We start from the raw sequence: 12434 nt of genomic DNA, 5'->3' as shown, positions 1-12434 counted from the left end.
GGAGATTGTTTTATCCTAGACCTATGAGCCAAAGAAAAGTTCAGGATGATTTTCTTAGGCACCTTAATCCCATAATTCAGGAAAATGATTGGCTTTGCTCTCTGGACTTAAACGATGTTTATACAACCACATTCCATATACTTTCCATAAAGCATCTTGAGTTCAAAGTAGGGATACACCGTTACCTGTACCACCTTCTGCCATTTTGCCTCATGTTGGCTCCCAGTTTTTATAAAATGTCTCATGGTAGTCACAGCATTGCTACACAGACTGGGAATTCGCGTGTTTCCTTATCTAGATGATTGGTGAAGAATACATCAAAGGAAGGAACTATTCGGGTGTTGGAGCTACTAAGGTTCATTTTCAACTACCCAAAGTCCCACCTGCTCCCCATCCAGTGACTGACGTTCATAGGAGCCCTGCTAGATAAGGTTCTCCCAGATCAGCACACATATGCCCTAGTCTGCATCACACTTCAGGTCCATCTATCCTACCATGTAAATTGACCCCTAATTCCCATCTCATCCCTCTCAGTAAAGCATTTGATGATGATAAAAGCTCAACATGCTTGTGCCACTTATTTGCCCAGTTTGTGACACTTGACAGTACTATTAGGATGACTGTTCTACTGATCACATCTCTAATTCTGTAATAGTGAACCTATTTTTAGTTCTCCAGGAAAGCACCTATTCTATAAATAGACATGTTTTCTTTATAGAATACTAATGTAGCAGGACAAATATGTGCCTATATTTTAGGCACTGAACCTTTCACCAGCCATAGAACGGGTATAAATGCCTGCATTTATGTTGCCAGGAAATGTATGTACATTATAATATTCTGCCAAAATGACTCGGATATCATGAAAAGTCAATAATAATATATAATAACACTTCAATTACAATTGATGCTTGAAGTCCAGCGGTATAAGTAATGTAAGGACAACATAGACTTTCTTCCAAATTCAAACTGAAGGAAAAAGCCTCAGACAAGGGCCCTCCCACCTCCACAAAAGTGGTTTCTTAAAGGTGGTTGAGCGGTCACCTCATTGACAAAAAACCTTCAACAAAAAAATGAAAAAAGCTCTATGCTGTGCTATGCTATAGAAAACAAAAACGATAGAAGAAAAATATATTTCCACTTATCTTTCGCTGATCGGTACACCGACGGTGGCCAGCGTTTCACAAATCTGCTGCCTCAGGATGTGACACAACCAATCAGACTTTAAAGTGGAACGTTGAACGCGTCCCCTGCCTCTTTTTTGTTTTTTATAGCATAGCACAGCATAGAGCTTTTTTTCATTTTTTTGTTGAAGATTTTTTGCCAATGAGGTGACCGCTCAACCACTTTAAGAAACCACTTTTGTGGAGGTGGGAGGACCTTTGTCTGAGGCTTTTTCCGTCAGTTTGAATTTGAAATAAAGTCTATGCTGTCCTTGCATTACTTAGATCATTGGACTTCAAGCATGTGGGCTTCTATTAAGCATGTGGGATCTCTTCATGGAAATTAGGGGGTGGATCATTAGAGTGGGCAGACTTGATGGGCCGTGGCCCTTTTCTGCCGTCATTTTCTATGTTTCTAATTGTAATTGAAAGTGTTATACATTATAATATTCTGTACATATATTACATAGCTCACAGAGATGTCCATTGTCTTACTGCAAACTAAACACCACCTTTTTTTTTTGTGCTTAAATATATGCACACTTATATGTAGAATGTGTAGACTGTTTCTTTTTGTTTAATAAAACTAAACATATGCTCAACTCTTTTGAAATATGTTGTAGTGATTTTTATTTTTTTTAAAAAATAGACTCATAATTGTTGTCCCCTTCTTTATAGTACTGATGCTGCACAGTCAGATGATGAGGACAAGCTTCAGCCACATCAAACCGATTCTGATGGTGGAAAGTTAAAACAAAAGACGTAAGAGACTTGTTTTAATAACCACTTTTATTGACTGATATGTTTAAAATCATGCAATGTCACATTTTGCATCCTTCTTGCTAGGTATTGTTTTCTCCAGAGTGGACTGTGCTTCTGTTACATAACATAAAATGTTGCTGAATATGGGGAGCTACGTGCTTTGGAGCTTATGTTATAAAATATTTTGGTATGGTACTTAGTTGTAGGGTGGTGCTATATAAATGACATAGAACAGCATTGGGCAAAATTAAAAAGTGCCATTGTAAAGGTGGCACATTTTTATAGATGATAGTGAAGAGAAAATATCTGGTTTCAGGGGTGGTGAAAAATTAGCATTCAAAATGTACAAGAGCTGTCAGAGGACAGGGGTACCTGCATGACCATATACATATTTAGCACATAACAGAAGCCCGTTATTCCACAGTAAATAAGGAAAATCCAAGGAAAAAGGAGCTGTGAAATCGATGTTCTTGATGCAAAAGTTTATTGATCACCATAAAAGACAAAATCATCCAAAATCAGTAACTAAGGACCCAACACAATCTGTGTTTTGGCTTCACAAGCCTCCTTCAGGGGTCCTGGCTTGCTCTCTTCTTTTTTTCTCTCCTTCAGTTCCCTCTGGAGCGCTTAGGTTCAATTTTATTTTTTATATCCACTTTCACTTTTATCCACTGAGCGGACACTGCCCTGCACGCCTGAAGAAGGCTTGTGAAGCCAAAACACAGACCGTGTTGGGGCCACTGTTACTTATTGCGGATGATTTTGCCTTTTATGGTGATCAATAAACTTTTGCATCAAGAACATTGATTCCACAGCTCCATATACATATTTACCCTCACCATATCTGTAGGATGTAGTCAACAATGCTACTGATAATGGAGGCAGAATATCTTAATTGTTAACTTCAAAATGCATTCCAGTCTTCTTCCTGGTTGCCTGCAGCTGAGCCTGAGTGGGTTCTCCAGCCTGCTTCCTGAAGCAGAAGTAGGGGCTTAAGAGGTAGAGATAGGTCTTGCTTACTTACATCTGTTGTTCCTGTTGCTGTATAAAGTAAATCAGCTGGGTTGTCTTTTTAATGAATTTAGGACAATACATAATATGAAATTAAAACCCTGCTATTCAGAAAATTTATCAAGAAAAACTAAAACATCTCCTTATTGTTCCCAATCATGAAATTTTCCAAGTAATCTCTCAACCATGTAATTAGCACCATTTTCTGTAACCTTCCTGAAAATGTCCAGTTATCTTTCTGTAATCTGCCTAGAACTGCAAGGTATAAGCAGAATAGAAGTTACTAATGTAATGTAATGTGCAGGCAATTCTTGTAAGGAAATGTAGACAAAAACCAAAGGTCAGGTAGGGTCTCTGATTATATAACAGGACAGGAAACTATAGTAGACTTTGGGCTCCTTTTACTAAGCTGCGCTAGCGGTTTTAGCATGTGCTGCATTGCCGCATGTGCTAGATGCTAACGCCAGCATTGAGCTGGCGTTAGTTCTTGGCGCTTAGCGCGCGCGGCAATGCAGCATGCGCTAAAAATGCTAGCGCAGCTTAGTAAAAGGAGCCCTTTGTGGTCTTATTTGTTTTAATTAAAAAAAAAAAAAAGCATAGCACTGATTAATTATTTGCTTTAGGGCCATCCATGTGCACTGTAGCTCAGGCAGTCTTTAGTATAGACTCTGTAGGAGGCTGCTAGTATGATGGCAAAGGTGTCCGAGGAGAGAGTTGTGCTCAGAGGTTGAGGCCTAAAAATAGGAAAAGGCAAAAATAAACCTTGTGATTTGTATTTCACAAGCAAATTGGCCCAGAGACAGTCCCATCTAAATATCATGAATTATTATATTGATTTATCGCATCACACGCTGGAGAAAGTATATAACCTTTTCTGTGTCTTCAGGACTCAGCTGAAAAAATTTTTAGGTAAATCGGTGAAAAGAGCAAAACACCTTGCTGAAGAATATGGTGAACGTGCTGTTAATAAAGTTAAAAGCGTTCGGGATGAAGGTAAGCTTAATTGCTAAATTATGAAAAAACAATAGTGAATTCATATATAAATTTGGGCAAAAAACAAACTTTACTTTATACTTATGGGTTCTGGTAGAGGAACATGGAGAGAGAACATCTGAATCCTAAAAGAGATATTTATTATCACTTGCTTTGTTTGTGTTTGAATGAATCATTTTTTAAACTTTTTAGGCCTGTATCGACAATTATGAATACAAAAACCACTCTCCATCTTCTTTGGTTAATACTGTGTAATTATTACCAGTGAGGAAACTCTTAAGTCTGTGTTAATGATGATGATGATGTCAGCTGTTCCAGCAGCTTATATTTCACTGAACATTTTTTTCTGTGCTTGATACAGTTTTTCATACCGATCAAGATGATCCATCTTCTAGTGATGATGAAGGAATGCCATACACAAGACCGGTAAAATTCAAAGCTGCACATGGCTTCAAGGGTCCTTTTGACTTTGAACAGATTAAAGTTGTTCAGGATCTCAGTGGTGAGCATATGGTACGTTTTATATTTTAAGATCCCACTAGATTATCAGTTCAGTGTTCTTAGAAATGATTTTTGTTTCTGTTAATGCTGACTTGGAGAGTCTAGATATCATGTTTCTCATGTTGAATTGGTATTTTGAGGTAATTCTGACCCCTTGCTTTTCTTTCCTGAGTCATAGACAGAAAAGGGGGTAGTGTCTGGAAAGCAGTATATACTAATGTTCGAAGTATGGTGAACAAGATTCTGGATCTAGAAGCTGTGATGGAAGAAGATGAGTTGGATATAGTGGTGATCACAGAGCCAGGGTTCATGGAGAACCATGACTAGGACATAGTTATGTAGTACAAAAGGAAGTGGGAACGGACAATGAGCACTGCACTGATGTAAAACCAACTTGTTTATTTAATAAAATGCTTCCATAGCTTTTCAGTGATTTTGGTTAATCTGGCATGTTAGTTGGACCAAGCTTTGTTTTATCCCAGTGAACATATAAGCCACAGTGACCCCTGATGCAGGCGTTCCTTAGACGCCGAAACACAGTGCTGTGTCGGGTCCACAGCTTCTGCTTGTGTCCTTTTCTGAAATATACAAGTTGGTTTTACATCAGTGTTCTTCAGTGGAGTGTTCATTGTCCGTTCCCACTTCCTTTTGTACTGTTTTATACCTGTGGGTTCTCTGTCCTGTTGGACTTTTTGGTGTTTACTAGGATATAGTTATACCAGGCTATAATCTGTTCAGGAAAGAAAGGCTAGGAAGAAAAGGAAGGGGGAATAGTGTTAAAAGATCATATTGTTGAGACATGTGCATGTTGTCAGCTAGCCATTTGATATAATTCAAGGTCTTGTGATACAGCAAGGCACTGGAGAATTGCTATTTCCTTTTCTTTCTCCATGATATGGTCAGATTGCATCTTCAGTCAATCAAACTTTTTTTATATATATTCTTTATTCATTTTTAAAATATATTCAATAAGTGAAATACAGAATATATTAATCATTTTACACATTAAACATCACTTAAATTTTTCAAGATTCATACATAATGCATTAATACTGAATATAGAAGCACCTTTTTCCCTATTGATTATTAGTGTCCTAATTCTAAAATACCACAGCATGCCTGCCTGCCAAATACTGACAGTAACAACATTTATTTATTTGAATTTATTAACCACCTCTATGAAGATATTTACTCAAAATAACTTGCAATAAAGAGCCATTTCTCTATGCTAATTGAATGGCAGATTGTTAGGAACACTCCTACCATGTTTCCTCGTAAATAAAACCTAACCAGAAAATAAGTCTTTGCATGATTTTTAAGGATGCTCCTAATATAAGCCCTACCCCCAAAATAATTCCTAGTTAAGATTGACCCCCGAAGTCCCCCCCTCCACCCACCCACAAAATGTCTGTGCCAAGAGGAGTGGCCAGTTCCTCCTGCTGCTGGCCTCATCATTCCCCAAACCCCACCAAACACTCCCCAACTCCATTCCTGACACTAGTGCTGTTCGATTTGCTGAAAAAATCAGACTCATCAATTCAGTGACCCCCCCATCCCAATGAGATCTGACATACCTCCGCTTCGAGGCCTCCTAAAGCAGCAGCTGCAGCAGTGCTCTGAACGGTAATGTCATCAGTGATGTGGCAGAGGGAAGCCCTAGCAGAGCAGGCATTGAAGCAGCCCATTCAGAGTGCTGCTGCCGCTGCTGTTTTTAAAGACCTTTGAGGTATGTTAGTCTCACAGTGGGAGGGTTGGTGGGGTTCTGCTGCACAGGGAGATGGGAGGGAGGGATAGAAAGATGCTGCACAAGGGGATGGGTGAGAGAAAGGAAAGATGCTGCACGTGGGGGGTGGGAGGAGAAAGGAAAGAGGAAGAATTGGGGTGGAGGGGAGGAAGGGAGAGATGATTGTTATACATGAAAAAATAAGACACCCCCAAAAATAAGCCCTAATGCATTTTTGGGAGCAAAAATTAATATAAGACCTGGTCTTATTTTCAGGGAAAGATGGTATCAATTAATACAGAGGCAAAAGTTAGTGTGCGTTAATTTTGTCCATTATCTACTGGCCACACAGGCAGCAAAACTAGACCACCAACTCTCCAACCTACTGATCACAACCCCAGACTACAAAACTTTCAGAAAAGAAATAAAAACTCTGCTATTCAAGAAATCAGTTAAGATAAAACTAACACTGCAGGAAGCATTTCAATCCCCTGAAGCAACCCACTCTACTCTGGATATGTCCAGGTAACCTCTTATGTAATCTGCCTTGAACCGCAAGGTAATGGCGGAATAAAAATCACTAATGTAATGTAACCTATGGCATCTGTAAAATTGTGTTACACTTTAATAAATAAGCCCACTGCTTTCTTATTTGCTTGTCAGTAATGGTAGTTTCTGATGTGCTTCTTGCAGGGAAGTGTGTGTGTGTGTGTGTTTTGGGGTTTATTTTTAATTATTTTGTTCTTATAGGGTGCTGTGTGGACTATGAAATTTTCCCACTGTGGCCGATTGCTCGCATCAGCAGGACAGGACAATGTAGTGAGAATATGGGTTTTAAAGAATGCTTTTGATTATTTCAACAACATGAGAATCAAATACAATAGCGAAGGTAATTTTAGTTCTTTTACACTATTGCTTGTTAGTAGCAAGTCATAACTTTGCCCTTATTGATTTTGATTTTTCAAACCACTGTAAATACATTTTTTTCTTTGTATTTTTGTGGTCTTAAGGACGTGTGTCTCCCTCACCATCGCAGGAAAGTCTGAATTCTTCCAAATCTGATACTGATGCAGGGGTATGTATGTATATGTGTATTCTGAATTGCAACCTGAATGTATGTAATGTATGTATTGCAAAATAATTAGTGTTACATGTTGTTGAATAATTATTAATGCATCATGCATCTATAAATTATTGTTTTCTGCCTAATACAAGAGGCAACTTATTTTGCTTTGGGCGTATTGGGTATCTTGATTTAAAAATATACTGCATATGGATGGACTTTGGTACAGAGGGTTTTTGGGGGGAGGGGATTGACAGGGGAAAAAATTTTAATACAAAATTTCATACTTTTTTACCTATGGCTATACAACCTAACCGTCACATTTCCTATGCTAGGACCTCATATATCAAGGCTAAAAAAAAAAATCATCCTTGTAAAAAGGGAACAACTAGGATACTAAAGCAAACACTAAATTTTAATTACATTTGATATGTAGTCAAAAATGTAGACGTATGTTCTCAATTCAAGAATAATATTGAGCAAGCTAGAAAAGTTTTACTTCTAATAGAGCAGCAGTGTTCAGGTCTTGGCTCAGGGACAACTAACTGCCTGTAGTTTTTCAAAGTTCTCTTGCGCGACTATTTTAAATATTAGCATATTTCAAATAAAACGCATGTAAATAGACTTGAATATTAAAATGAAGTGAATATTGGAATGTTTGCAAATGAAGTGATTAGTGTCATTGCTCAGAGAATGATAAATGAGTAAATGTTCTATCCTTTCCATTTATTGATCCCATTTACCAACTTCAGAGTACTTTAACAAACCAAAGTGTAGTATACAGCCACATATGACATTTAAAATTCAGTTTTAAAAATTATTAGTAATTCTGAAATTATAAATTACACTTTTTTGTTTATTTTTTAGTAAGCCCATCTCCTTCTCTTAGAAAAGATAGAGGGCAGCACCAAGACTGAGCTACTGTAATATGGGTTTCTTTTTCTTTTAAATCCCTTGTGAAAGGGATAAGGGAATTTGGTTTAGGAGTGTGAATTTGGTTCATTTCTATGAATTTCAATTTTAAGGTACCCAAATCACTTGTATGCACATATACCTACCTATAAATTAACACAAGCACAATTGATTTGCTTACTTAAAAGTTCTAGTGTATATAGAACGAATAGGAAAAGCAAATACAATCTACCCCCCCCCCCCAAAAAAAAAAAAAAAAAAATCTGGAAAAATTAGATTTAATTCTAGCACAAACCAAACTCATTTTTTAAGCATGTGTACCAGATTTCAGGTAGATGATCATTTTTGCATAGAACGAATGCAAGCCTTTCAGTCATATCTCGCCATGCCTCTTATAACTTATTTTTAATTCAGGCAAAGAGGACAGGTGCAAGGGATGTTTTATGTAGAGTCTAAATTATCACACTGTATCTTCTCTGCTGTATTTAAAATTTATTGACAGGGGTTTGTAGTTCTTTGAATATTGGATCTCGCTTCACATACCATTACAGTCTTCCCTTTTATACTTCCATTTTGAATATGTCCTTCAAACTGCTTTTTGAATATAGAAGAAGCATGGTGAATTTTGCTTTTATCTTCGTGGTTCTGACTTTTCAAAAAATATTTGAGTTAAAAAAAATTTAAGTTAAAAAAGTCAGGCAGCTTTAGCAAGTTGTAAACATTTTTTTTTTTTTAATCTTTGAAGATCTGGAACACAACATGTTCTTAAATTTTGGATTTTTTTAGAATTACAATTCTCCAGTTGAAATATATTTTAATTTTAAAATTAGACATTTTACTTCATGATGCAATGAACAGTTTAGGCAGTGCAGAATAATAAGCACAAGAATTACTGGGTAGCCACTTTAAGATAATTTATTCTACTACCATGTGACATTTTGAAGGTAATTATATAAACGACTTGTATGTAAATCTCTGTTTTAAGGATGTAGAAAACCTCATAGACTCCCTCTTTAATCAAGATGCACTAGAGGTTTTTAGTCCAGGCCAGTGAGGTAAGTGTTCCGATACTCATAGGAATTCTGTACGCGTCGGAGCATTTACTGTGCTGGTCTACACTAAAAACCTCAAGCGCAACTTGATAAAAGCTGGTAAAAATTACCACATGGTATATGCAAATGAAAGTATACACAATGACAAGGCATGTACTGTGCAGCCCAAGTGTAGGTGTGTTCAGGGGCAGAGTTTGGTCAGAACACATATTTTAATAAAATATGCATTTTCCTCAGTCATGTACATTTATACCTGCTCAGGAGGAAGCTATTTGTCTTTATAATATAACCTCAAAATAGGTGCCTACATGGACTCCCAACATAAGCAACCTTTTTTGTGCTCTGTTCTGATGGTTGTGCAATGTTTTATGTATGGTTTGCATTTTGTACAGGTTTATAGTGGAACTGATGAAACAGACCCAGATGATAAAAATGCACCATTTCGGCAGGTGCCATTTTGCAAGTATAAAGGACATACAGCCGATCTTCTTGACTTGTCATGGTCCAAAGTAAGGAATGTTGCATGTGCGTTTTTATATTTCAATTTGTACTTTTTCTTCCCACCATTCTTCTAATAGAGCCAACATCATCATTCTTTATATTCTAAGTTTGATATACAATAGGACAATGTAAGGTGACTCATTTTGCCAACAACATATCAGATACATATTCCAGTGCAAAAAACACATGAACCTGTGGGTAGTGCATCTTCACCTGCCAAGGGATGCAGAAGATATCGTCTTACATTTTCAACTCCGCCTCCCTTCATCACCGGGCACTGCCCTCTCTCCTCAGTTTTTTCCTTCTGCAAGGTGTCTTTTTCAACAGAACTGCTTAATATTTATTATTTTCGGATATTAATTGAAGTTTTTTCACAAAACTTTGGGTGCTTTAAAGCACTGCCTAGGAAAAGCTGCAGACTCGGGGTTCTGAAGTCTCTAGCTGGGCGGATCACCTTTGCTGCAGAGCATCTATCTGGCCAGCCTGCCCTAAAACTTGGATCAGTTCAGGGTTCAGCCCCTGGGAGTCTGCTCACCTGGTTTTGTTCAAAGCACGTGACCGCAGGCTGTTTTCAGGTCCTGCGCTGGTTGGGAGACCTTGTGGTTGTTGGCTGCATGCCCTTCCCCCATGGAGAAGTGTGTGGAGACTATCTGGAGATCTTGTGGGTACCAGCTGTGTGCCCCCTGCCCCCCTGAAGAAGCATTTAGAGACTAAGGTGTAAAGATTTCAGGCTGGTTCAGCCTGTGTAAAAGGAAGCCCAAAGAGACAAGCCCCTGGATATCTTGATTGCTTGTTTGAGGCAGAAAAAGCTTTTCCTCTATTCAGCTACAGTGTAAAATGATGCAGGCACAGCACATTGCAGCACAGTGAGTACTGCCCATTGCTGTCTATGAGAAACATTGGTGTGGAGTTGAATTGGGGGTTTTGAGGAGCTTCTGGGGCTTCCTTGAGGGTTTCCCTCACCTAAAATCCTGTTTTTGACCTTTTTCTTCCATTTTTATAACTCCCCTGGACCATTTTTGGTGCCTAAATTTCTGCCGCCACAGCCATCTTGGATCTCTCAATTTTATTTTAAAAGCCTTTTCCTACTTCAAAACACCTCATTTGTGTCTATTATCAGTCAGAATGGACTTGGTGGTTTAATCACTGTATCATGCCAATTTTGCGCTGGATGGACACCTGAGAAGCGACTCTGCACCATATGCTGGGGCATTCGAGAGGGCGCAGGAGCATTGGGCTTAGGCCCCCCCCAGATTTTCCTGAGGCTCAGAGGCACAAAAGCTCAAGAAATGGGACATAAATCCTTCCTAGAGCCCTCTCCTGTGAAGCGAAAATGCATAGATGCAACTTTTACAGGGAGGTCCCCTGAGGGGAGTCCTAAAGAGGTCCTCTGGGGATTCGGGTCAGATTTTTAACGATTGTGTGGCTCTTATGTATGAGGCCTATGTAAAGTACAAATAGTCTTTAAGCCCAGCTTAGGCTGTACCTGTTAGCATGCAGGAAAGTTTCTCTCTGCAGAATCTGGCTACTAACGGGGTCTCCAGGAGCCTGAGGTCCAGTCAAAGGAGGAGGACAGGGACAGTTGGAGATCCGAGTCTATGCCTCTTCTTTCTCTGCATTCTCTCTGTGGGAACTGGATTTAGAGGTTTCACACGAGATCTGTAGGGCCGCTATGTGATCCATGCTACACACATTTTCTCTTTTTTTTATATTTTTTTATTATTTATTTCTATTATTCAACAAAATTTACAAGAATACATCTTGCTACAATAAACACAGGGAGGCAAAAACAATACAGAAGTATTATAAACTCATACTTATAGAAATAAAAAAAATATTTCTTTATCCCCTTCTTAGACCACAATTTTAGGGGGATGGTCAATCAAAAAATATATGAGAGAAAAAGAAGAATTTAATTAACTAAACTAAACTAAACCATTAGGTTTGTATACCGCACCATCTCCGCATGCGCAGAGCTCGGCACGGTTTACAGCGGTTAAGAGGAAAGGAATTACAAAGAAGGGATATAGGAGAGGGACTGAGAGGATAGAGAGGGGCAGGGTACTAGAGAACGGGAGGAGAATTAGATTTTTGAGAAGAGCCAAGTTTTCAAGCGTTTACAGAAGGATTGGAAGGAGCTAGAATTTCTGAGCGGGGATGAGAGGTTGTTCCAGAGTTCAGTGGTTCTAAAGGGGAGGGATGTTCCAAGTTTTCCTGCGCGGGATATACCTTTTATAGATGGGAAAGATAGTTTCAGTTTTTGGGAGGGTCTAGAAGAGAGCGGGTTTGATGAATTCCAGAAGAGTGGGATAACGGGAGGAAGGACGCCATGTAGAATCTTGAAGGCTAACAAATAGGCTTAATGTATCTAAGCACCAGCTATTAAAATTCCATTATCCCTCAGTCCTTGATGATCTTCTTCACATCCAAGAATTCCTTCAGATGGTTTGGAGAGAAAAAAGTGTATTTGACTCCCAAATACCTAACCAAGCATTTGCAGAGGTATGCTAGAAGAAACGTTGCTCCCAAATTAATAGTATCTTGACGCATAGAAAGAAATTCTTTCCTCCGTTCTTGTGTAGTCTTTGCGACATCAGGGTATATCCATATTTTCTGTTCCCCAAATAATTTTTGTGAGTTTTTAAAGAACAATTTCATAATCATATTCACGTCTTTCTCAAAAACAAATGATACTAAGAGCGTAGCTCTATCAGTGTCAACAGTTATTATTTGTTCAAGAAGAGCAGTCACAT

The 12434-nt window shown here is 38.4% G+C and overlaps 1 protein-coding gene across 2 annotated transcripts in view; it reads left to right on the top strand.

The window, feature by feature from the left end:
- Positions 1–12434, top strand: part of WDR44 (WD repeat domain 44) — a 95096-nt gene that overhangs the window by 49647 nt on the left and 33015 nt on the right. For both annotated transcript variants that reach the window (XM_033946776.1, XM_033946777.1), the window contains 6 exons: positions 1842–1925; positions 3823–3929; positions 4291–4442; positions 6904–7042; positions 7164–7228; positions 9573–9689. In XM_033946776.1, coding sequence (XP_033802667.1) covers positions 1842–1925; positions 3823–3929; positions 4291–4442; positions 6904–7042; positions 7164–7228; positions 9573–9689 — 664 coding nt within the window. The remainder of the gene's footprint in view (positions 1–1841; positions 1926–3822; positions 3930–4290; positions 4443–6903; positions 7043–7163; positions 7229–9572; positions 9690–12434) is intronic.

Source organism: Geotrypetes seraphini, chromosome 5 (assembly GCF_902459505.1).
Source record: "Geotrypetes seraphini chromosome 5, aGeoSer1.1, whole genome shotgun sequence".
NCBI lineage: Eukaryota > Metazoa > Chordata > Amphibia > Gymnophiona > Dermophiidae > Geotrypetes > Geotrypetes seraphini.
The sequence above is the reverse complement of the archived record's forward strand: the minus strand, read 5'-3'. Positions and strand labels throughout refer to the sequence as shown.